Genomic DNA, 27,791 nt, shown 5'->3' on the forward strand with positions numbered 1-27,791 from the left:
AGTATTAAATAGTCAGCCAGAGACCTGAACAGTGAATGATAGATTACAAGAATCTGTCCATATGCGAGTATCACAAGGAGGACAGCAACTAATCATACTCATTATTTGATGAAACACAAAATAATCATATTTACGTAGTCGTCAATTTCTCCAGGAAGCCTTCAGAAAAATTCTGAATGAGCACCAAGCGAAGCATGGTAAACTGCTTGACAGCTTCATCTGCAAAATACCAAAGCAAAAAACTTGTTGTGTGTGTGCGTGGGGTGGGTGGCTGGGAGTAGTTTCAGTAAATGAAAATCTGATTTTATTAAAATATTAAATGTATGTACAAAGGCCTTGTTCTCTGATCTATAAGAGCTACAACCAGGATACAGTGTTTGCTAACTTATAATCACTGGGAATACTAAATTGTTACTTGAACAAAAAGATTTTTACACTGGAAGTCATGAACTTCAAAACGAGCAAAATCCGAAACAGCTGAAAGTAACTCAAAAAACTTGGGGGAGGATAATCTACCAAAGAATCTATATAACCTAATTAAGGATAGGATTAGCCATAAGACCATCTCCTGTAACTAGTCATTACTTAAAGTACTTTGTTTCCTGTCATTGGTATGTAATATACATAGAAAGCTGTTTCAAACCATCATGTTCAAGTCTGAAAGGTCATCCATGGGAATTTCAAGGCCCATAAATCCATCATCTTGCAATCCATCATCATCAATATTCAACCACGAACCAATATCCTGACCTTGGTCATCAAGTACATCCATTCCAGGTAGTTGCAGGTTCGACAAATCTATAGCCTCGTGTTCATCTTCACCCGCGGCAGACTCGTTCTTTTCCTTGGCATTGCTATTGGTAGACATTTCATTTGATTTTGAAACAGATGGCAATGCTGCTTTAGGTTGGTCGGATAGCTTGCCAAGGAGGCCATTAACAGAAACAGAATGCTGCCCTGCTTTTTGCTTAGGCTTTGATTTTGGTTTCCTTTCTCCTTTAATATTAGATAATGTGGGCCTACCGGCTTTGGCAGTTCCGTTCCTGGATAACACTTCTCGGCTCTGCCCTTTTCCATCTCTGTCTCTTTCGCTTCTCTTTCCTTTTGTGCTGCTTGATAGAGAACCTCTAATGCCCGATGGACCACTTGAAGCGCCAACATCGTCAAGGGATAATTCCCTTTTCTTCCCCCTGTTTGACCAAAGATCTTCCTTCCCACTAGTTTGTTCAGATGAATTATTTATAACAGGAAAAATATCTGATAAATTGACATCATGATTATTCATGTTCGGACTAAATTGTGCAGGGCTCCTCCGTGAACTAATGGAACCTGAAGAGTGAAATATGTACAAATTAAAAAACAAAATCCGGAGAAAAAAACCCTGTATATAACAGATCAGGGAGAGTAGACAAGGTATTGCACAAACAAGCATAACTTAAAGGCTTAAAGCCGTGTGAGACTTTGGCTAAGATGGTGATTGAAAACACAAAAGATACAAAATATTAGATTAAACCATTTATTCAAGAAGATAATGAATAAGACACCTGTTCTTGCTTCCAGAGAACGGGAAGAAGCATGTGGTTTTGCAGACTCAGCCTCTATGCCATCTACTAGCCGAACACTACTCCTTTGGGAAGCAGCAAAGAACATGTCCTTGAATAAAGGCTCGTTGAAGCAGCTCTTGCCTGTATCTTCAAATTGATGGTACCGCTCCAATGTCCGTTTAACAAATCCCAATGCTACTTGCTTGGCCACTTTGCTGCTTGTATTTCTCCCACCTGAGGGATTACGGCCCCGACAAGCCTGCCAACCAATAATCTCAATTTATTCTTCAATGAAAAATAAATATAAAATAATGAATATTTTGAATATGATGACATCTATATTTGGCTATGGAATTGTTCAACTCTTACTCTCAAACAATTTTAATAACTTTAATTAAGATAACCAAGCAGAGTATGGATTTTGATTTCTCTGATAAAACATTAAAATAATAGGTAGGTTTCCATAACCTCAACAATCCACACAAGTCATACAAGAAGATTGATATCACCAACACATCTGATACATTCCAGCAGATTCATTTAGGGCTATCCACACTACTCAACAAAACGCCCTGCATATAATGTGTTCCTTGTTCTACTTCCCGCTGCATACTTGAATAATAAAAGCTAGACCATGTTTTCACTCTGTCTTTACTACCCAATACCCACCAGTCCAATGCAAAGATCCCCCTTCCAACCATTGTAATAAACTTTTGGTCTTGGGGTTAATTGACTAGGTTGGAAAAATACAATTGAAAACAGTAAATCAGGTCATTATATGCAAAAAATAATATCGAACGTTGAGAAGGTTACCATGTATTTTTCATAAGCCATTACAACGAGTTTGTCTAGAGCGCGTTGTTCAAAATCCCTGTTAATCAAAATTTTATATCAACAATGAGCAACAAAAGTTAAGTTCAGAAAATTATCAGGGCATAAATGGGAGTTCAATTACTTTTCTTGACATTCTTTGGTCACTGAGGCAGATTTCAATAACCCTTCTAGCAAGCCTTTCTTCTTGGAAATCTATGGTGTACATGAAAATAAAATTACAACATCAATTACATAATATCAACATTACATCAATATAGTTCAGAATTAAATTTATAAATCAGATGTCAGTTGTAACTTGTAAGCCTGATCAACTTTGCTTGAGAAAAAAGTCTAATCTACATATTAACAAGAATTTGGAAAGCAAAATTTAAATATCCACTTGTTAAAAGAAATTACATAACGGATAAAAAGTATGGGCAAAAAAACATTTAACAATTATTACTAGTGTACATTATAACTTAGCTTCAGCATCTGTAAGTACCTGTCTTTGATAATTCTCTTCTAACCTAGTGATATCGTCGAAAATTCCTTCATCATCTGTTTGCGATATTTCAGGCTACAAAAAATATAAGAGAAAAAGAAAATAAGTATTACAAAAAACATACAACATTTAACAATAACAGACAGAACTTCTTGAAAAAAATAAACCATTAGATCTATTGATCAGTAGTCTGCTGAAAGTACAGCAGAATAAACTAAAACAGATAAAGTTTAATCAAACCTGGTAATATTTATATTTCCTCACTATGAGATGTCATGAAAAATAGCACTGACGTTATTAGGAAAGTGACTTACCACAGGTTCTGGGGAAATTCCAATGCTCTGAAGCTCCAACAGAATCTTGTCATTTATATCCAAGGCATCATATTCCAACTCTGAAGAGGTTATGATAGGCGACTTCTGGCTTGAGCGCAACCCGTTGGATGGAATATCTACCACATCACTTCTAGTATCATCATGTTCTGGCTTCTCAGTTGTCCTATAACCATTGCAAGCAGAATGACTGGTGAAGTTATAGTTAGCTAGTGAGTGGTTATCCAAACGGTTCAGTTCAAATTCTCCATTTGTCTCAAATTGGGTATCATACGCGTCAAAATTGAGATTTTCACTTCCACTGCAATCCTCCTCTGAAATTAAAGCAGATAGCAGCCTTTGACAAAGGGGAATTACATTACAATCCCCTTTAGTTATCTGCAATTGCTCACTAACAATTCCAGCACCCCTTTGAGCATCAGGTGCAATATCTCTTCCACAAACCATCAACCCAACCCCATTAGCAGCAGCTTCATAATCATCTATATTTGAAGAAACTGGAGTTGGCGTCAATCCGCTTGACTCAAGATTTATCTGAAAGATGAATGAATTATTACAGGAGTTCAAATAAATAATTCAACTACAGGTATGTCTAAGAAAATCGGATCAACTAAATCATGCTATTATCATAACTAACAACAAAATATAATGTATACAAGAACTGAGGCAATTTTTAATATATATCAAATTATAAAATTATGTATACGGCATAAATATAAAAATACACACATACAATAATATAACAGCCAAATCCATAGTTTCAGGTAACATCAGGATTCAGGAGATTCAAGAGAAAAGAAATACGTATCTATTTATGTAAAAATTAAATTATAAGTTATAAATAATCAACCAAAGACTACCTAAGTGCAATAGTATCATGGACAAAAGACAAATCTGAAGCACCTTTGTATAGTGCTCTTTTCTTAAATCTGAAGGCTCTAAACATGAGTAAGGGAGATAAGAGTCATGCTGACATTTGACCCAACACAAACTCTTACAAAGAACAGTAACAATAACTGTCACTGATAATCACTAAAAATATAAGGATTGATACCTTCTGTTTCCAGTATGCAATATCCTCCTCAATTATCAAACCAAAGAAAGGCTCCATCTGCCTCCAAAATTGGCTAGAAAAAGCACAACCTGCAGGAATAACAAAATTCAGAACTACTCCATCAGATAACAAGTATTTAGGTGTCACATTTAGATTCTGTCAAAAATAAAGTATCACATTTAGATAGTATTTAGAAAGATTAATACCAGAGTCGATAAGACCCTTTACAGCAGCCAATAGCTCTTCATGTACATCTTCTGGCCCAACTAAACCAATGAAATCAAAAGTGAATAATAATGTGTATGTATTGCAAATGCAAAATTGACTTCAATGTCTTTTTATTGGTACTTAAATCAGTACCAAGGAAATCTGCTGATGCACTAATTGCTGAGTGCTTTTGACGAGCATATGCCTTCCGATCAGAAAGTTTCCTGGTTGGTGGCCGACCTGCCTTGCTGCATGGATTTCATAATAAGATTTTAGCCTGTGCCCATATAAATTGCCAAATAGCCTAGGGTCCAATGATTTAAGCTTTAAAAAAAACAAGTCCATGATACTTTCTTCAGAGCATGTTACAAAAGCTATTATGCTTAGCTTCTGAGGGGAAAAATCTTGCATAAATAAATCTTTGTTTAAAAAGGTATATTTTCTTTTTTTTCTAACGTAAAAAACAGGCTCTGTAGGCTGTAGCAATGATTTAGAAAAGATTCTAACCTTTCACTCTTCTCAAATCCTAGTCTTGAACTTCTGAGTTGCTTTACAGTCCCTATGTTTCCTAGCTTCTCAGATGTCATTGGCACCAATGACCTTGTAGCAGGAAAATTCCGCCCTGTCCTTCCTTGCCTCCGAACGCCGTCTCCATGTTCTTCCCTGGATACAAGTTTATTTCGTTTCGTTGGAGGCACCATGTTAGAAACCTTTTGAACATTTTGTCCAGCTTTCTGGTCTATCTCATCTGGTTTCCTGCCCTTGTCTTTAGGTTTCATCTCAGCCACCCCTGACTCTTCACTTTCAGATAAGGCAGCTGAAGATGATGGATCCCCTTTTAACCTTATTTGCTGGGGAGAACCACCAGACAAACGTTTGGCAACTCCTAACCCAAGATCACTGCCAGACGCATCAGATACAGAATCCAAAACAGGGGAATCAGCATTACTCGAAACAACGGGAATAAAACTTGCTCTTCTGGCAGTGCGGGAGCTCTTTTGTGGCCTCTGCCAGGGGATAACAGGTGGAGAAGATGAACGTGCTGATGCTGCACGTTTGCGATTGTTTGTGCCAACACCAGCAGGGGGCTTGGTGGTAGTGCTACAATTAGATAATTCCCAATCATTAGGAACAGTTGCTCTGTGGATAACAGGTGACAACTTCGATGCAACTCCTGAACCTGATCGTGGTGCCCGAACAGATGTATTCAATTTTACACTTGAATTAGGGCTAGTTGAATTAAATTCATCACGGACAGTTGCCCTGGGTATACAAAATAATTGAAAAGACTAAATCAATTATAAATTATAGAACATATATAAAAAATATCAAAACAGGGAAGAGTAAAGAGGAAAAGAAGACAGAGGTCATCCTTTAAGAAATATAAAGGAAGTATACAACTAGGAGTTTTCAGCATCAACATAGCAAAGTCACCGTATCCCTCAACAAATTTCTAACATAAACCTCTCTAAAAAGATGAAGCCCGACACTTACTCATATCTTAAGCAGTTACTTAATCCAAAACACCCAGTCAATTAAAGAATAAAAACATAACGAAGGTAACTATGAATGCTAATCACAATTTATAAAAATCAACAAATACACAGAAATGGAGCAAATGAACAACCCCACAAATGCACGGAACAGGCAATCTGAACATAAAGTGGAGAAAAAGGCTGCTAAGGATAAAAGAAAGTTTTATTTGTGAAAGCAATAAATCCAAAGGCTCTTAAGTGCTTACTTGTTAGTGGCTCTGAAATTCATCCTTTCTTTGTCTGAATTAACAGGACGATCCCGCCTATCATTGATTGCAGAATTGCTATCGGCATCATTTCTAGGAGTAGAAACACGTGTGCCTAACCCAACTTGTTGAGAGACGCCATCTGATTTTCCAGCTCCAGCAGTTACATTAGAAAGGCCCGACCTACAAAAATATACATAAAAAATATCATATACGTAGCATAGCCTACACTATAAAGATAACAAACAGGAATTTGTTTTTTCAGAAAAATAAAAAAACTGTTACATGATATCTTCCATTGAAGATCCTTAAAATCAGAGAGCATAATCCCTCACAACAATATCTACTTATATATAAAAGATGGGTTTGAAGCCTTTCACCATTAACAATATAAATGGAAAAAACCACAACAGCTCTCTCTTTTATTTTTTCAGTATTGCACTTTGTCCGTCAAAGAAAGAGAATCGAACAAATTATCATTGGTAGAATGAGTGCGTTGTATATACCCAAAACCATATTTGGTCATTCTTATTATATTAAGTGTTTATGCAATTTGGTCAACTTATCACCAGTAAAAAATTGCCATTATAATTAATAATAGGAAAAAAGTAATTTAAAATTACATTTTCAAAATAAAATGTTTTATATTGAATGATAAAAGAAAATGCCTATTAGTACATTGAATCTAAACCAAAATTAACAATTTTTGACAAACTGTTCAACTAATTATACAATTATTATTTAATCTTACATTTTTGCATTAGATAATACTCCCTCCATCCCAAAATAATCGACCTATTTGACAATTTCACAAATTAAAAAATATATATATAGTTAAAATAGAGACAGTAATAATTTTACCAAATTAACCCTATCAAGTAATGTGCATTTACCATTACTACCATAAATGCAAAGTAGAATACATTGAATCGTGAGTGGTGGAGCATGCAGTATTAATTAGATGGTACAATTGGATAAATAAATATAATTAATATCACCTTTAAAATTGAAAGTGTCAATTTTGCAAATAGGTTCATTATTGTGGAATGAAGGGAATATGATATAAGGAATAAAAGTTTAATTAGTAGTTAAATGTGATTAGTATATTTACGGTGAGGCAATACTACAGCCTGCCCTGTAGAATTTAGACAAGGAACACTTTAATTCCAAGAACAATCACTGAAACTTTTCTGATACTTGAAGTCCAAAACTATAATAATCTATTCATAGTTACTAAGGCATAAAATTTATAGCTAATAAATAAATAGGAAAAAGTAAGATATAAATCTTCCCCATATATATTGTCTTATTATTTTACCAAAACTTTCATTTCCAGATATAAAGATCATGAATTAATTTATTTATCATTATTCTAAACAATAATTTATTATATAGAACCAAGGGAGTATATACAAGCTAATTATTTGTTTATACAGAATAAATACACACAAATACATTCATACCTGAAAGAATGAGAATCGTTACTCAGTTTTGACCGAGCATCAGTAGCTAGTCTTTGTTGCATTCCTTGCTTAGTTTCCTGGAAAATGTTAACAGGTTTTGCCGATGTTGTACTCTGAGACCCGTCGGGTTTGATGCCAGAACGCTTCTTCCTCGTTTTAGACTTTTCCCAACCATCACCTCCAATGGGAAAAGTTCGTTCCTCGCCTTGAATTGTACCATTATTAGCAACTCGTACGATATCCTTCTCTCTATCTACAATCCCAGATGACCTGACGAGTGAATTTGTCCGCACATCCATCTAGAATTAAACATGCCCCAAGTAAGTTTTACTCAACAGAGTTTGAAGCATACCAAGTTAATATGGAATCTGACTATATAGACTAGAGTAGTGCAAAGAAAGTTGTAAAAACTAAAATAAAAGGGTGTGCTTCTTTGATTGTGTTCTGGATTCAGTTTTTAAGAACTATTTTGAAAAACTGTTTTTTTATTTTTGATATAAAAACAAGAAAATAAGAAACAAGTTTGTCATTTCAAATTCTAATCGGAAAAAACAAATTATAAGGGAACTAAACCGACCCGTTTTGGAAATCCATAGATGCAATGCAACACATAATAACATAAAGTTCATTACAGACATAAAAAAAGTTAATTCCCGCAAGAAGCTACAAAGAAAACGAATACACATACCTTGACATCAACCAAAGAAGTTCTAGTGCGCTTGTTTGGAACAGCATTTTTGGTTCTTTCTTCCAACTTTTGCTGGTCATGTTCGAAACTGCCTATGACTGTATGACCATGAACTCCAACCTTACCAATACTGGGGCCCAAGACTGGTCGATCACTTAATGTAAAACTGGAACGGTCAGTAGAAAAACTGTCTGCTCGAGATCTCTTCTTTGAAGTTATATTTGGAAAATCTTTGTTGAATCTAGATAAGGCTTCACTGAACATTTTAGCACGATCCCTGTTGAGTTGTACAATGATATTAAACAGCTGTAACTTCAATGCAAGTTGAGAGGTACAAAACAGCTAAAACTTCAATACAAGTAAGAGAACATTCAAAGAACTACCTTGCCCTCCTAAAGTTAGCATGTAACCCATCCCTGAGTCTTTTGATATCTTCCGGTACTACGGATGTCAATTGCTTGCCTTTTGCATAACTGGATGGAGATTCATCCGGTGAAATGCCAAGTGCAGCACTGACATGGCGTTTATAATCCATTGGACGATTAGACTTATGATCTAAAGCAACTAACTTTGGATCAAAACGCACACAACTGAAGAAGCTCATCACATCCCCTTGAGTCGCTGAAGAACTGCTTCTTGACATGTTTGGAAGAGAAGACAGAATTGGATTTTCTATGCTCTCGCGAAAGCTACCTGATCTATCTATTGAAGCAGCTACGTGGGATCCTCGCTGCCCAGTGTACAGAGGTCTATCTGGGCTGGTGGAAGATACGTCAAACTTGGTGGATGCTGCCATTGCACTAATTTCCCCACATCTTTTGAACAAAAACTACAGAGCAGAGAGTGTTGCATTACACAGATGTGGTACTACAGCACATAAAGGGCAAATCTGATTTACAAGGGAACAATTGGACGTGTACCTGAAAGGATCAAAATATTAACAGAAAATCAAACTCCATTGGGTATGATGTAGAGATATCCATGTGGACACTAAATATAAGGGTTGAGAGGTTCAGCTCTATATGGGACCTGGTCCCCATTTTTATACCAAACTATCAGCTTTTTGCATATTGCACCATTTCAATTTCAAAGTTAACATCTAGGACAAATTTTCATTTTCATAGAAAATACCCTCAAGACTGATAATACAAAGACCTCATAGCATAATGGCCCAGTACTAAGTTGAAATGAGCTATCTGATATCTAGATTACATGTTAATTATGAACAATGAAATATTTTGACAAAAAAAAATCCATTTTAAGGAAAAAAAAAGCTGTTAGATGTGATACAATTATCTCAAGTCTCATTGGCACCATTAGAAGCCCTTTTTGATATAAATGTAGAAATCTTTTGAAACAGAATATTATTGAACGAAAAATAAAACATGATGCAGCTTCTTCTCAAATCTCAAGCAAGTCGCATTGATTGTAAATATAAAACATATTCATACACAACTAAACTTGGCTTACACGAGTCTAATAATGATACCATACAAAAACGTAGTTTAATAGACATAAATGCTCAATGCAGCATCAAGAAGAAATCTACGTTATTATTATGACAAATGCTATAAAGATTTCGGCAAAACAAACTATATTCAAACCAAATACTTCTACAACTTAATGTTTCCACTTCAAAAACTAATTGCTACAACCATTTACGGTTTCAATTTCTAACGCCAGTTAATACAATTTATTATCGTCTGAATTTCAAACACAAGCCCTGGCCCCATTAACTAGACTTCATTATCATCTTCCCAATAAAAAAACAGGTAGTCAATCTCACGACAATAAACATTTTGCTATCAAGAAACTATAAACATTCCCAACATTCACTTTAAAAATGAACCCATCAAAACATTTGAGTTTTACTAGCTGAATTTGTCAGCGCATAAGAAAACATGCAGCACGCTATTGGTTACAGATTTTCCTTCCAACACTAAACATACGCCTATGTTTGGTTCCACGTTTGGGACAACTAGAAATGATTCTGAAGGTGTAAAATTGATTTCAACATGTTTGGTAGCTCTAGAGTATAATTAACTTTGCCTCCAAAAATGATTCTAACTTGAAGCTAAGATTTATAACTTTTGAATCTAAACATGATTTTTACAATGGAATATATTGTTCAACTCACTTTTATGCAAATGTATCCAAATATAAATCACTTAACATTCAACTCACATTTCTAAGTAAAATCAATTTAGCAAAATCATTTCATTCAAAATCATTTCCGTCACTGCAGAACCAAACATGCACTAAGATCGGTCTACTTCTTCTATTATGTTCTTTTCCTCCGAATATTGCATCATTAGCATCATAACATGGAATGACCATACAATATTAAAAAAAAAAAAAATCCTAGTCCTCTTGTTGAGCTTCAAGCTTAAGCTTTTCTTCTTATCTCTAATTTCAGTATATAAATTACTTAGATAAAAAAAATAAACAAATCAAATTAAATCATGATTCAACCAACAACATAACTTCATTTGCACATGTTTCAACTTACTTTATGCAAGCAGATACTATTCAACCTATACTTCACAAATCTCAGTTCAAAACTTAAAATCAAAAATTAAAAAAAAAAAAATTAGAGAATTAAGAACATGAATAAACCCTAAGGAAACAATCAACACAAAAAGAAACAAAGAATTCAACAACAAACTATCCTGATAAAGCTAAAATCCATTCCCAATCAAAAAATCAAAACCCTAGAACTTGAAATTGAAAAATGAACAAAACAATATCAAGCTCGAAATTGACATGATAACACGAACAACCACACAAAATATACCTCGAATCTTACAATGGTGTAATTGAATTTGAAAATTGCAGAACGAATTTTGAAAATTGGGGAAAAATTGAAGAACGTGTTAGAATTTGATTTTGCTTGAAGCTACGAAGCCATGGTGGACGAAACGAGCCTCTGGTGTTTTGATCGGCAATGTATTGGCCCGAGTTTATATTACGGTTTTACCCATTGGTACATAATTTTGCAAAATTAAAATATATGTTTTAGAAAGGGTGTTTTCGTCAATACAAAAATCAATACGGTATAATTAACATAGAGTTACATGTGATTATGTTATGCTATGCTATCATCTATCATCAATCTTCAATGATGTAATATAAATACGAACTTAGTAATAATTAATAATAGTTATCATAATTTATCATATTATAGAATCTTTTTATGAATTTAGACTAATATTTATGAAATGTATCTTGCTTATTTTTAATTAATATAATAATTATCATAATTTATCATATTATAGAATATTTTTATGAATTTTGACTAATATTTATGAAATGTATCTTGCTTTTTTTTTTTTTGTATTTATTTAGTTAATTTATAGTAAAACCCGTTTTATTACTTTATTAAATAATAATCTACATTGGGATATATATGAATTTTGAATTCCGAAAAAGAAAAACGAATATTTAGATTTTTTTAATTAAAAAAATAAGGATATACATGATTTTTTTCTTAGCCTCTACCATATATGTGTGTATATATGTTTTTCTTTTATAAATACTATAAATGTAACTTTTTTTCCTATAGGAATACTATAAATTTGTAAATTTAGATTTTTCCTTTTTTATAGCGAAATTTAAATTTTTTTTATTTATAGTGAAATTTAAATTTTCTTTAATTACTTAAAAAGCTTTAATAATTACAGGTGGATTTATTTTTATTCTAAACAAAATAGATTTTTTTTGGAGTTTTATTATCATGTATATAAATTTAGGTGCTTTCTAGATTACCAATTTAATTTAATATTTATGGAAAATATTTTTTTTTAAATCAAATATATTTTGCGCGTAATTGAGAAGATTAATGTCTCAAGCCGCGTAAAATTACAATAGACAATTTGACCCCAAAAAAGAATTACAATAGATAATAAATTTCTCCTTCAATAGATTTAATATTATTGCCTGCTCAAAATTGAATTCAAATCAAAACCTCTAGTTAAATTGAAAGAGACATTATCATCTTATTCAAGTATTCTTAGGTTACAAAATATTTTTTTGTTATATGCGGAAAAAATTAAAAAAAGCAAAAATCATCTAGAAAATAATTGGTTCGTTGTACATGAGTAATAAATTCATTGTATTGTTGAAAATTAAAAAATGTCATAAAATTAGTATTCCGTATATTCTTTTTTAGATGTTGATTTATTAAAAAAAAATGTGTTTTTTAAAGTTCTAGGTATTATTTATGGTAATATTAACTAAAGTTAATTTTTATTTTATTTTATAATGAAAGAAAATATAAAATGATATGAAAACTAATTAAAATATTATAAATAAAAAATTGCTTCTTAAAAATTATTCCCTCCATTATTTATGATAAATAAGTTTTTACTATATAATTTATAAAATATTTAATGCATTTGATCTAGATGTAAGTTACGTCAGTTATTTAAATATTATAAATAAGAAATTTTAATATTTTAATAATTAAAAAACAAAGATAGTACTTTTTGAAATATATGTATAAATAATTGGCGTAATTACCAGCAACACAAATACAACCTTGTTTTAAATATATATCTTGGATAAATATATGAGAGAGAGAAATTTCCTTATTTACAATATTCTCATTAAATTTTAAATTTTATTAATTAGTACTATTTATTTTACTTCTTCGCTAACAATCAATAACAAATATTATATTTATAAATTTATTTTCTCTCAAGAATTATAATTTGTAAAAATAATATAACAAACTTTTTTTAAACCAAATCTTTAACAAATTTAATATTATTTGCCCACTACAAGTCATCAAAATTACACATAAAAAACTACACCTAAATTTAAATTCATTCAATAATATCAAACAAGATAAACTTTTTTCAAAATTAATAGTTAAATTAAAAATTATTATTATTATTACATAGATCGTATTTTTCAATTTTTTCAATAATTTATAATAATTTTAAAAGTAATAGAATTGTATCAAGATTAATTTCAATAACATAATTATATATAATATTAATTTTAATCTATACATAAAAAAAAATAATATAATATTAATTTTAATCTATACATAAAAAAAATTATATATATATACACACACGCGCGTGTTGGCTCAATCCATTTCTACGACAAGGATGGCCCAAAGTGTTGGCCCAATGCGTTGGGACTAGTGGAGAACACATTCCCCGCATGCTCCTCATCTCAAGACACGTCACCAACTGCACCATCACGCTTCACGTGACTGGCGAAACTGTTTTGTCCTTCGTAACAGGCAAGTTCATCCATCATCCAAGAATTGTGGGGATGTTGACCCATAACGATGAGCACGAGCTGCTAATTCCTACTTTCACGCTGGAATCCTGACAGTCATCCATTATGGGCCTGGACACTCAATCGATAATGGAGACCATTGACCAAGCGCTAGAGGCTCATCATATATACCCTGCTCTACATGGGGCCAGCTATTCAATTCAAAACCCTTTCTCACTTACCTCTTCACCTGAATTGACTTAAGCATCGCAGGGTTTGCATGTACACCCCCTCCTCCGTTGATCGTTCAAGCCTACGAACGTTTTGCTGACCACCCACACTTTCTGATCATCGATAAGATCAGTGGCGCCGTCTGTAGAAAAACTTGTTTCCCCATCTTTTTTCCCTGAAACTAAAAGATAAAAATAAAAATCTCAGCAACCGATCATGGCCGGTCAAGACGATGATAACATCGATGATCAGAAAAACAGTCGTCTCTCTCATCCGTAACGCTAACAATGGCAATAAGACGCTATTTTTGGAGGAAGGCACCCCAATAAAGAGAGACGGTCACACCGTTTCCCCCTCATCCGATGACGCGGCCGACAATGGCGTATAATACATCGAAACCCGCAAAGGTCCAAAGAAGACGCCAGATAAATTTCAGCTGATTTTGGTGCCGCCCAACACCGACGCGACCATTGCAGCCATGTTTGTGGAGCTCAAACAGACCAACACATTGATCTACCAACAAAATGAAAGGATCGGAGCATTGGATAATTATTGTCGTTCGCGCTCTCCCTGCGGAGACATTAACGGTATGAGTCTTGAAGCCCTTTGTCGTGAAGACCAGGCCGCCTCCCGCCGTTTGAGAAGCCGCAACCTTTGATGATCGGCTCTCCCTTACTCCGTACTCCTCTCCACGGGGATTGGCACTCCCTGGAGGCCAAGAAAAGCAAGGCTAGTCTGTAACACCCCAAATCTACCCCGTAATTACTAGGAAAATCAGAGTGCAAAAATCTCAAAACAACATCATGATTCGAGGCGTCACATATATCAACTTAAACAAATCTCATGCAGGCTCATATATAAGATACATAACACTTATAACGGAGGGAAAGTATACATCATTAGTCATTTAAATCCAAACAACTTTATAACATCACAGCGGAATTCAAAATACAAGACAATCCAAATCATAACATCTTTGCCAACAAGGCAACAATATCCAACATGTCTCAAAATAAAGAGAACAACAACAAAATCTGGCAAGGCATAACGACATAATCAAAACAAATAAACGTCTACCGAGTGCTACGTATCATAGCATAGACACACCGACTCAAGCTAATAGGTAAACGAGTACTCCACGTTGTTACCTGCACGTTACCAACGGAGGGTAACATTCAAACAGAAGGGGTGAGATATCATTCATTATAAAGAAACGTATGATAATATTCAAAGCATGGTAAGGATCATACATATATCACAACTTCTTATCACATAACATCTTACGATAACTATCATCACTAAACAACTTACAAAACGACAACAATGTCAATAATCCATTATGACAACATACTCAATTTTCTCAATTATAATATCAATGCATCACAATAACATCTCAACATCACGTCACAACAAACATCTCATCATCTTAACAATTCAAATACAAATCAATGCAATTTAAATGCAATTCAAATGCGACTCGACTTATGCAAATGCATGTGGTACCATTTAGAGTAAAACTCCCGTCTCAAACATTGCCACTTGGGCCATCGTCGTTGCCATTTGGAGTAAACTTTGTATGTTCTAAGATGAACCCCTTAATGACTAGATACACCTTGAGTGTATCTATGAGGGAACTTCTTTGTTGAACTAACCTTTGCTCGATGACAACCTTTTTTTGTATTTACGATCCTGTTATGAAAAGCCACGGACATGTAACTTATGGCGAAGGGCATCCTCTTTTTTCTTAGTAAGGCTCGTTCCTCTTTTCTCCATAGTTTATAATCCTCTTTGGTCTTCTTCGTGAGTTTCGGGAAACCGGCTAGCACGGTAAGTGTGGATGCCGGCGAAGAGGCAAATGTAAGTGTATGAATGCATGAAAATGCGAATGCATGCGTATGCGAGAGACTCCTTTTTTTTATGACTTCGTGTATGCAATGCAGACGTGTGACGTATAATCCTAGGGATAGCCTTAGAGGCGACTTTATACCCTCGTGAAATCCTTGCAAGATAGATGTTATGACACGCCAATGGAAATCCCTTAAATTAGGGAGTATGCAGAAGGTAGTGGCTGGTGACCGTTCAAGACAGTCATCAAGTCTCGTGGCCATCGAGAGGTCGTTCGACGTGTACCAATAAAGTTGTCCCTCGTGGGAAGGTTCTCTATGCGGAACACAACCTATCTAAGGACGATATCAGATGAAGTGCAATCCCTACAAGCTAGGGATGAAAGATGTATAAATGAAAATCCAAACCCTACAAGTTAGGGGGTGCGCAGAAGAAAGCACGGAGTAACCGTTCAGGACAGTCACTAGATCTCATGGCCATCGAGAGTCCAATCGACGTATGCTAACGAAGTTGTCCTTCGTACGAAGGATGCGATTTTAGAAATAGACTCCCTACAGGCTAGGGAATGCGTAGATGTAAGCACGGAGTGACCGTTCAAGACAGTCACTAGATCTCATGGCCATCGAGAGGCCAATCGACGTGCATAAACGAAGGTGTCCTTCGTGGGAAGAACACGTAGTTGTAAAAATACAAAGATGTAGAAAGAAGATCCCTACGGGCTAGGGAGTGTGTAGATGCAGGCGCGGGGTGACTGTTCATGGCAGTCACTAAGTCTCATGGCAATCGGGAGGCCAATCAACGTGCATAAATGAAAGTGTCCTTCGTAGGAAGGACATGGTCTTAGAAATAGAGTCCCTGCAGGCCAGGGAACGCGTAAGAATACCTGCAAAAATTAAAATGCAGGCATTCGCAGTATATAAATTGCACATATATAATAAGCACGTAAGCACATAGGCCCTAGGCTCATAGGTTCGACGTAACGACTTAGGGTGCCTACCCTTCCCATTGGTATGTTCTAGAAGGTCTCATGGGGTCGTTCGTAGCCGCCGAGACTTTTTGTCTCTTTGGATTTTTAGAACAACTCATTTATCCATGAGGTTCGAGTTTTAGGGGTAGGTTCTCAGAGAGATCAGCTAAATACCAAGTCCTGCCCTCAACAAAGTCAAGCTTCGTATCAGACATTTCCGGATATTCAACCCACTTTGAGTGGAATTATAATAAGACTCGTAGGCGATGTAATTCCCCTCTGGTCTTAAATATAATTCCCACGCTTAGGTTTAACAGCAATTTATATATCCCAAAAATGCGATAAAATAACACATATTCAAATAAATAAACATTTAATTGAATTGCGGTAAATAAATGAATTGCAGTGAATAAATAAGGTTGCAAATAAATAAATAAATAAAATTTAAATATTTAAAAGAACCTGATCTCCAAATCCTGTTATTTATAACTCCAAAAATGCAGTACAACAACAATATTAAAGTAGACAAATATTTAAATTATCGTAAATAATGACTGTAAATGGAAATTGTATGGAAATTGTAAATAAATAAATAAATATTTAAATAAAAATGAAAAAACCCTAAATCCTAATCCAAAACCTAATTTTGGCAAATTAGCCAAACCCTAAAAAAATGTTCGCCAAAACCTAAAAAGTTCGCCCAAAAACCTAAACCCTCTTAAGCCTTAGGAGCATAATAATTAACCAAAAGTGTTCATCCCCAATAGAGTCGCCTGCTGTAGCAACCTGCCCTAAAAATTAAACATTTAGAGTCGCCACCTATTCTGAAGGGCGAATAGGAAACCCTACGCAGTTTAGAGATCGGGGTAAGATTATTATAATCAGGTCGAAGGAAGGTGTTAGGCACCCTCAACCCTTTCATATGGCTTTGAATCTAAGGTAACAGTTTTATGGCTAAAATTATTAAGGCAAGGTTCATGCTTTCAAGGATTAATAATCAAGGGAAACAAATCGGGAAAAAATGAGATTTAGAGGGAAGGGGACTCGCCTTGTTGCCAAGTGCCTACGTAACTTCTTATGGAGAATCAGAGTCAACGTAGTTCGGGCACAGGGTTGTACGCCTTTGAATTTGATGTGATATGGTTTTAAGGCTTTCTGAATGGCCTATCATAGTTTTAGAAGTTGTAATTTGAAAGACATTTTGAGTTGCCTGATTGAAAAGGATGAAAATCCGTAGTTTCGTGGTTTAGTGTGTTTTAAGATTTGGGCGTACAACGCTGATTTGATATGTCACCGTTAGATGCGATGATCAATAGATTTGATCATTATAGTTAACGGATTATACGAGGTATTGCTGGTTACTCTGACCGATAGATTCGATCGTCGCGGGTAGCAAATAAAATGTATTTTAAATTTCATATTTTTTATCTCTTGTCTAATGCGACTAATAGATTTAGTCGGGTCGAGAAGAGAATTAATTAAGGGTTAATATTCTTTGCCAAATGGGCAGTAGGATTGGGCAAACCCTAAGGGTGTGTTTGGTTCGGGGTAGATGGAGGGGAGGGGAGGGGAGGGGAGGGAATATTTTTAATTAAATATGTTTGGTTCAAATTTTATGAGGGGAGGGGAGGGAAGGGGAGGGGAGCAAAATCCCTCCAAAACACACTTTTCGCGTTCCTCCAAATCGGAGGGATTTAGAGGGGAGGGGAGGGAATCTCAATTTTAATATTTTAAAAGTTATTATAATTACTATAATATCCTCAGTTTAATTTTAATATTTTAAAATTATTCATTTTCTTTTGTATTATTGCTCTCTTCTGTGTGATTTTTCTCGATTGCTTCTATCAACTTATTATAATTATTCTCTACATTCAAATTATTTTGAAATTTTTGTCCTTAATATAAATCATAATCATTTCACTTTTGTGATTTTTTTATAACTCTTTTATGTTTATTTATGTTTTTTTTCTAATTTTGTTATGTATCTTATCATATTTTCTTTTATATCAAATTTTAAATTTTTCATTTTAATTTATTTATTTATTTTATTAAAAAGTTTAAACTATTTATATTTAATAATAAATTATTTTATGTATTTTATGTGTTAAATAATTCATTACGGTTTCAAAGTTGTTATCAACATATAGTTTAATTTGTTTTTGAACATTTTATTCAAATTAAGTGAACTCAATTTTTTAACGTTATGTAGTAAATTATAACTTTTTAGTCATTCAATATTAAAAATTTTACTAACAAAAAAATATGTATAAATTTTTCACATTTGAATATCATATTGTAACACTTATATAAGTAATAAGGATAAAAATGTAAATTATTAATAAAACCCTTCCCCTCCCCTCCTGAACCAAACATATTTTTAATTAAAATCCCTCCCTTCCCCTCCCCTCCCCTCGTTGAACCAAACACCCATCTGATTAAAAAAATCCCTTCACCTCCCCTCCCCTCCCCACCCATCTGATGCATGATCGTTAGTTATGCTAGTTGAAGTATGTTAGTAACTCTGGAAAGAAAAATAAAACCTTTGTGTGTTATTGATGATGTCTTGGAGAAGATCACTACCGAGGGACTAATGTGATAAACCCAATTGAGGACCCTTTGTAAAACCTTGTGCTCGAGTGTGAGGGAAAAGAACCGTCCTGCTAAAGCCTGAGTCTTACATAGCGAGGACTTGATTAGCTTGCTATATTGCTAGCAAACTTTCGCAATTTGTGAATCCCACTTACTATAGTTCTAGTAAGTTTCCGTAGTTTGTGAACCCCACTTACTATAGTTCTAGTAAGTTTCCTTAGTTTGTGAACCCCACTTACTATAGTTCTAGTAAGTTTCCGTATTTTGTGAACCCCATTTACTATAGTTCTAGTAAGTTTCCGTAGTTTGTGAACCCCAAAAGGATCACTTGCTATAGCTCTAGAAAGCTCACTTGCACCAATAGGATTACTCGTCATAGTTCTGACAAGCTCACCTGCACCATCTGGATCATCTGCCCTTGTTCGGACAAATTTCACCTGCACCATTTGGATCATTTGCCCTGGCTCGGACAAATTTCACCTACACCATTTGGATCATTTGCCCTGGTTCGGAAAAATTTCACCTGCACCATTTAGATCATTTGCCCTGGTTCGGACAAATTTCACCTACACCATTTGGATCGTTTGCCCTGGCTCGGACAAATTTCACCTACACCATTTGGATCACTTGCCCTGGTTTGGACGAGTTGACCTGCACCATTTGGATCATTTGCCCTGGTTCGAACAAATTTCACCTACACCATTTGGATCATTTGCCCTGGTTCGGATAAATTCACCTGCACCATTTGGATCATTTGCCCTGGCTCGGACAAATTTCACCTACACCATTTGGATCGTTTGCCCTGGCTCGGACAAATTTCACCTACACCACTAGGATTACTTGCCCTGGTTCGGACAAGCTTACCTGCATAAGAGAAATCATTTGCTATAGTTCTAGCAAACTTACCTGCATGGAAAAGATTCATTTGTTTGGAGACTCACGACTCGAGGGTCGGAGAAAGTAGCATGCCAAATATTCACGACTCGAGGGTCGGAAAGGAAACGATATGTTTAGAAACTCACGACTCGAGGGTCGGACATTCACGACTCGAGGGTGGAAAACACCTCAATCACAACACGAGGGTTGGAAACTCACGACACGTGGGTCGGAAAACAGATCAATCACAACACGAGGGTTGGAAACTCACGACACGTGGGTCGGAAAATACACCTATCACAACACGAGGGTCGGAAACTCACGACACGTGGGTCGGAAAATACACCTATCACAACACGAGGGGTCGGAAACTCACGACACGTGGGGTCGGAAAATACACCTATCACAACATGAGGGTCGGAAACTCACGACACGTGGGTCGAAAACTGGGCTTTTGTAGTATGTGAACGCGCTAGATGATATACGTATGCTAATGCGTATGTATGTATGTATGCTGATGCTGACGTCAATCCCAAGATTTTATCTCCTTATTGAACCTGTTTAAACCATATTTGCACCTACACCATGGCTATGCTTATGCCGGCTTGGTAATGTGGATAATGCTTATGCTTATGCATATGCGTAGTTTGTTTATGAGTGAACTGAACAACAAGGTTGCTATCATCGGTAAGGTTACCGGGATACATCAATCAGGCGATCGGGTGAATATCTCCGTAAGGCTGCTATCATCAGTAAAGTTATTGGCATCGGTAAGGTTACCGGAAAGCATCAATCAGGCGATTGGGAAGAATATCTCAGTAAGGTTACTGGCATCAGTAAGGTTACCGGAAGCATTAATCAGGTGATTGGAAATAAACCAACAGTAAGGTTACTGTCAACGGTAAGGTTACCAGAAGCATCAATCAGGTGATTGGAAATAAACCAACAGTAAGGTTACTGTCATCGGTAAGGTTACCGGAAGCATCAATCAGGTGATTGGAAATAAACCAACAGTAAGGTTATTGTCATCGGTCAGGTTACCGGGATATGTCAATCAGGTGATTGGAAATAAGCCAACAGTAAGGTTACTGTCATCGGTAAGGTTACCGGAAGCATCAATCAGGTGATTGAAAATAAACCCACAGTAAGGCTACTGTCATCGGTAAGGTTACCAGAAGCATCAATCAGGTGATTGGAAATAAACCAACAGTAAAGTTACTGTCATCGGTAAGGTTACCAGGATATATCAATCAGGTGATTGGAAATAAGCCAACAGTAAAGTTACTGTCATCGGTAAGGTTACTGGTGTTGCACCCCAAAATTTGCCCACTTATTTATCCCCCATTTGGCCTTCACATTACATTCATGTGCATATCTCATATAGGCCATTCATCCATTACATTCATCCATATCACAGTTACTGCTCAAGAAAAGTGACATAAAGAGCTCTTATTGAGAAAATCGCTTGGTTCAGAAGAAAGGGTCTGAAGTCTGATTACAAAGGATTATTTCCATCAGTATATTCCTAAAATCAGGGCTTTATTCTCTCCAAATCAAAGCTCAAGGATTTAATCAGGAGATGTTTGTGGACGTGAAATATGGCCGTCTCGAAGAGATATCATTCACTGGAGTTTATTTGGTTGAAAGCTGATTGAGAATTAGAGCAGAAACCGGGAAATTCATCTGAAATCAGAAAAATCAGAAAATGTTGACTTTTTGGTCAAAGTCAAAGTCAATTGTCAAATATTGACTTTTTTAAAAAAAATCGGTCAAAGAAAATCATGAAAATAAATAAAATCAAGAAAATGTCGAAACTACCAAAAATGGAAAGTTAGTTGAAAAATGAAAGTTTCCATAAGAGGAAAGTTCTAGACTTAGAAAATATTTTGGAGGTTCTCAAGTTGATTGGTCAGCCCACTTCATGCTATCATTACACGTGGATAAAGGCATAATTTCAAAACAAGTTCAACAGAAAAAATGTTCATCTCGTAGCTTACTACAAGTTTGTAGTTGGAAGTTTCTTCAAAGGATGCTTAGATCTAAAGATATGAAGACTGGAAGTTGGAAGATTGTCACTGAATCAAGTCATGTTGCTTGGCAAAATTCTGGGCATGACGCAGGCATTTGATCAAACACGTGGCATGCCATTTTCCAATTGAATTTCAAGACGTTATGAAGATCTTTTGAAGTCATTCTTGAGGCATTTCTACTCTTTACCACGCCCTCTATCCAGTGAAACGAGAATCAGGGAAATTGGATGTGTATTAAGTGAATTAGAAGGGCTCAAAGTAGTGATCACACAAAAGTACCTCGTAGCATATTGCTGGGCATGAAACAAGGCATCCACGCGCACGCCCTGGGCAATGGTGACACCATGAGTTCCTAACCATTTTTTCTACACTTCTAAGCATTTTCTCAAGACATTTCCAACACCAATCTTGATCCTTTACATGCCATCTTTATGATGAGACCAAGATTCAAGCATTTGGGTGATTGGTTAAGGAGTTAGAGAACTCTAAAGTGAGTGACATGGAATGGAATAATTTCTGCATGAGGCACCATGGCTGCAGGTTTGCTGCCACACTCTTGCACACATCATTATCACATTCTCCAAATAGCCATGCATAGAAAGTTACACGTGAAAGACCCATGAAAACTTGCTGCAAATGCCATACTTGTTCACTAAGTGTTAAAGAGAAATGTTACACTACAACAATCCACACCATAATATCCAATACCCTACACACATATATAAGTTGAAAACTTCATCACAAAAGAGGACCCTCACACTCATCTTCTCTCATCTCTCTCTCTCTCACTCTCGCCATCATCACCACCACAACAACCACCACGAATCTCCATCTCAAACATCATACTCCATCAACCTTGCGCTCTCATCATCACCGTTCAATCGTTGTGACCACTGCCATCTCCATCAAGCTCCCATGGTCACCGTTCACACCAAGATCTACAGAGTCTCGTAGCTGCACCGTCACTCTAATCATTCTTTCTCCATGAGCAACAACGACGCAACGGCTTCTATCACCATACTGTAACAACTTCATCACCTATATTTGATCAACTCTCATCATCATCCTCTCAAAACTCAGTTCCAAGATCCAAGATCTTCATCAAACCTAAGTGCTTCATAATCATCATCATCTCCTTCAAGGAACAAAGAAAGCAATCTCCTCAAATCTTGATCAATATCTCTCCAAGTAAGTGACTCTCTCCATTGCTTTAGAAGCATATAGGCCTGGAACCCGTCATCAGGGATTGAGTTAGGATTTAGACCACCATGTTTGCATCGAAGTTGTTGCATATTCATTGAGCATGTATTCTGTTTGCGTGATATAGACCTCTTATGAATGTGTGGATCGCATATTTGAGTTCCTTGTAGCATAAGGATTGCTTTGGTAATAATATTGTGCATTTTAGGGAGAATCTTGAATGTTAGAGTTTTTAGAAAGTGGTTCGGTTCGAATGATAGGGTAGGAATTAGAAGGAACTAATTGCAGATCCGTAATCAGTGCGAAAAAACGAGTGGAAAGGTGTTTGCTTTTTGCATTTCTGGTAATTTTCGTCCACCTCCGCCGTCGGCCTGATCGGAGAAGATGACCGGAGCAGAGCTCCGGCATCTGTGTGTTCACGTTTTTAGTTTTCCTCCCTCCCTTACGTGGCGCGATATCAGTGGGTATGTTCCCATGCTTTTTGGCATTTTTTGTCTTTTCTCAATCATTGGCATGTGTGTTGTTGAGTTCTAATTGGTTAAGAGTTATCTTTTGTCTTTTAGTAACTTAAAGAATTGACTGTCCAATTGATATGGGTGTGTGTTAAGTGTCACAAATAAAGAATCATACTGTAAAAAAATATAGTAACAATACTGAGTAAAAATTGAAATGAACTAATGGAATAAATTAGTGCATGCTGACCAAAATGAAACATGGGCCGTGAGACTTTCTGAACACATGGGCCTAGCTGTTTTCGTTTTTACACCACCTAGTTTTGGGCCCAGCGCGCCAATAGTAGTTTTCAGTTCATGTTCTTTTTGCTAATGCACCCCCAGTTCAGGCAGATTTAGATTTTATTTTCGACTTTGTTTCTCTCACAATTTTGGCTTGATAAATCATTTTCTATTGCAATAAAAAATGTGAAAAAATATGTTTTAGATATTATTTTGTGTGTAGATAATTGTAATATTTTTCTAATAATTTTAGGACTTATCTTGGTATTTTTAATGGACTATTTTCTAAAGTGTAGTCGATTTTGTTTCGGTTTAGATACCTTGTGCATTTAGGCTTGATTGAATAACTTGCAAACTGATTTTTTCCATTCCTTTTTGTGTACATTCAATAGGGATATATAGGATGTCATGTATCAAAGAGGAAGTTCTGATTCTAAATTTTAGTAGGATTTTTAGGGTAGTTCCTTTAGCGTTCGATTATTGTGCGTTTATGTACGTTTGTTGTTTGTTTTTGCCCGTAAATGATGATGCAATTGTACAATGATTTTAATACTTTTTGAGGACATTCCTAGGTTTGTTTAAGAGGTTTTAGGACCTGGAATTAGATTTGTAAATCGTGTCTTCTTATTTTGCTCAAATTTCCTTTCTTACATGTAAATAACTTGCTTTTAGTTAGCGATTGTATCATAACTTGTCCAAATGACCTATAATTTTGTATAAGACTTCTTGACTTGGTTCCATGATTGTTTAGACACCTATTAGAGGTTAGTAGCTACTGACTTCCATCATTTGATTGCATTTTTCTAACTTCATTCACCATTTGAACTTACTAACTAGTTTTGACCTAGTTTTGTCTAGTTTTTGTTAGAACTTTGTGTTGCTTCAAGCTAATTGACTAACAAGAATTGGTATGAGGTTTTAGACCTATAAATGAATTAATTTTCTACTGACTTCAAACTTAGTTCAAGTGTTCATTGGCTTTTTGTTTTGACTAAATGATGTTTGTTCGCTAATTGTTAAGTAACGATTCATGCGATACTTTGGTAACTTCTTGTGAATATTTGCGTGTGTTGCCATGATGCTTTTGTGTTTGATTTAGGACACTTAATTCCTTGGTTTGCTACTTCCCTAGGGCTCTCCTCTCATCTTGTTGGAATTATAACTCCATTCTTTTGCCATGTTCCCTTAGACTCTTCCTTCTTTGTTAAGAGGAATTGAGATAGGTTAGGATAGTTATCCTTGACCTTAGGGTCATTAGACTTAGATTAGAATAACTTAGATTAGAGAATAGGTTAGTTCCCTTTTGTTCATTCTTTTTCTTTTCAACTTTAAAACATTAATAAATAAAGAGGCGAATCACATTAAGGAAGTGATAGAGAAATGAGTGGGATTCATTCCCTAATCTGTTTCTCAATCACTTAGTGGCATAGAAATGAGTGGGATTCATTCCCTAATCTGTTTCTCGGTCACTACTTAATGGGAGAGAAATGAGTGGGATTCATTCCCTAATCTGTTTCTCAAACATTAATTAATGGGATAGAAATGAGTGGGATTCATTCCCTAATCTGTTTCTTGAACATTATATAATGGGATAGAAGTGAGTGGGATTCATTCCCTAATCTGCTTCTCGATCATTATACATTTTATGTGATTCAAATCGCAAAGTAAAATCCCTTAAAAAATACCCAACCAAAAACATTTAAAACACCTAATAAAGGCTCGAATTAAAACAAAGTGACGAAGTGGTGCGAAACCTTGTATTGGGTTTTGTTCATCATGTAGTTACATAAAAAACACAAACCCAAGTTCACTCTTTTGCCTTGTTAGGCGCTTAAGAACAAGTTAAGTCCAGTCCAAAATTAGGCGTATAAGTCTCCAAAGGTCGAGCATCGTGGATTGTGACCTTAACCTCTGTTCAACTAAAAAACACAAAACAAATGGAAACTATGGAGCCGAACTACGGTCGCTCTGATTCCTTGTAAGGGATACGTAGGCATTGGGTCGCGGGGCCTAAGCGAGCACACTTGTAAATAATTCCTTCTTTTCCCCGTATTTCTTTTGCATGCATTCGCATTTAGGTTTTAGACATTAGACACCCTTTAGATAGAAACAAACATAGGTGGATACCATCGAGTACGATGTGTTAGAACAAGATTTGTTCTTATCAATTATCTTAGTTTTGATGATAACAATAATATGAATTTTGCTTAAGATAATATGGTACTCTAATCCAATGCAATTTCCCTTTCAGGAAAATATATAAAGAGTACGCATAATTCAGCGCTCAGAAGATGTGTCTCAAATGGTTCAGCATGCAACATCAGAACATGGTCTGGCAAGACATCAGAAGATGGTCGAAGCAGAATCAGAACATGGGTCTATGGAAGCATCAGAAGAACATGAGATCAGAAGCACTGAAGATCAGAAGATGGTATCACGCTCAGAAGCACTTCAAGGTCAGAAGATCAGAAGATGCTATGCACCAAGCTGTTTGACTCTGATGATATTCAAACGTCGTATTCACAAACATCAGATCAGAAGGAAGTACACGTGGCAGACTACGCTGACTGACAAAAGGAACGTTAAAGCTACTAAAGGCTACGTCAGTAGACACAGCGTGAACAAGGCTCGAGGTAGTTGACAAAAGCGTATAACATTAAATGCGATGCTGTACGGAACACGCAAAGCATTAAATGCATTCAACGGTCATCTTCTCAACGCCTATAAATATGAAGTTCTGATGAGAAGCAAGGTTAACGATTCTGCACCAAAACAACTTATATCAAACTTGCTGAAACGCTGTTCAATCAAAACTCAGAATCTTCATCTTCATCAACTCACTACATTGCTGTTGTAATATTTTAGTGAGATTAAGCTTAAACTGTAAGAGAAATATCACAGTTGTGATTATCGCTTTTAAGAAGCATTTGTAAACTCTTGAATTGATTACATTAAGTTGTAAGGAACTAGAGTGATCGTGTTGATCAGTATACTCTAGGAAGTCTTGGCAGTTGGCTGAGCAGAAAGTCCTAGGAGTGAACTAAGCCTAGAGTGATCGTGTTGATCAGTAGACTCTAGAAAAGTCTTAGGAGTGAACTAAGCAGTTGTTCCCGGAGTGATCAGTGTGTGATCAGAAGACTCTGGAAGACTTAGTTGCGGACTAAGTGGAAAACCATTGTAATCCGTGCGATTAGTGGATTAAATCCTCAGTTGAGGTAAATCATCTCTGCGGGGGTGGACTGGAGTAGCTTCGTTAACAGCGAACCAGGATAAAAATAATTGTGCACTTTATTTTTATTGTCCAAGTTTTAAAGTCACACTTATTCAATCCCCCCCTTTCTAAGTGTTTTTCTATCCTTCAATTGGCATCAGAGCGCCGGTTCTAAGGTGCAAGCACTTAACCGTGTTTAGAAAAGATTCAGGAAGAGAAAAACGCTTCATTTAAAAGATGGTTGATGAAAGTGAAAAGACTACATCTACATCTGGCTCTGCTGAGCAATACAACGGTAACAATGGTTATACTAGACCGCCGGTATTTGATGGTGAAAACTTTGAATACTGGAAAGATAAACTGGAAAGTTACTTTCTGGGTCTAGATGGTGATCTATGGGATCTTCTGATGGATGGTTACAAACATCCAGTAAATGCCAGAGGCGCAAAGCTGTCAAGGCAAGAAATGAATGATGATCAAAAGAAGCTTTTCAGGAATCATCATAAATGCAGAACTGTTTTGCTGAATGCTATCT

The 27,791-nt window shown here is 35.7% G+C and overlaps 1 protein-coding gene across 2 annotated transcripts; it reads right to left on the reverse strand.

Moving 5' to 3' along the window:
* Positions 1-287: 287 nt before the first annotated feature.
* On the reverse strand, positions 288-11,294 carry LOC131639964 (uncharacterized). Of its 2 annotated transcripts, none has more exons than XM_058910384.1 (15): positions 11,139-11,294; positions 8,728-9,264; positions 8,345-8,621; positions 7,657-7,955; positions 6,194-6,376; positions 4,960-5,715; positions 4,606-4,700; positions 4,452-4,511; positions 4,246-4,334; positions 3,174-3,725; positions 2,860-2,934; positions 2,500-2,570; positions 2,358-2,415; positions 1,545-1,803; positions 288-1,329 (listed from the first exon to the last, which is right to left on the reverse strand). In XM_058910384.1, exons 2-15 carry the CDS (start codon positions 9,138-9,140, stop codon positions 638-640), a joined length of 3,879 nt encoding a protein of 1,292 aa, XP_058766367.1. In that variant the 5' UTR covers positions 9,141-9,264; positions 11,139-11,294; the 3' UTR covers positions 288-637. The 2 variants fall into 2 exon arrangements, with proteins under 2 accessions (XP_058766367.1, XP_058766368.1); XM_058910385.1 differs by having other exon boundaries at positions 11,151-11,284.
* Between the last annotated feature and the right edge of the window lie 16,497 nt (positions 11,295-27,791).

Source organism: Vicia villosa, unplaced genomic scaffold, assembly GCF_029867415.1.
Source record: "Vicia villosa cultivar HV-30 ecotype Madison, WI unplaced genomic scaffold, Vvil1.0 ctg.002872F_1_1, whole genome shotgun sequence".
Taxonomy (NCBI): Eukaryota; Viridiplantae; Streptophyta; class Magnoliopsida; order Fabales; family Fabaceae; genus Vicia; species Vicia villosa.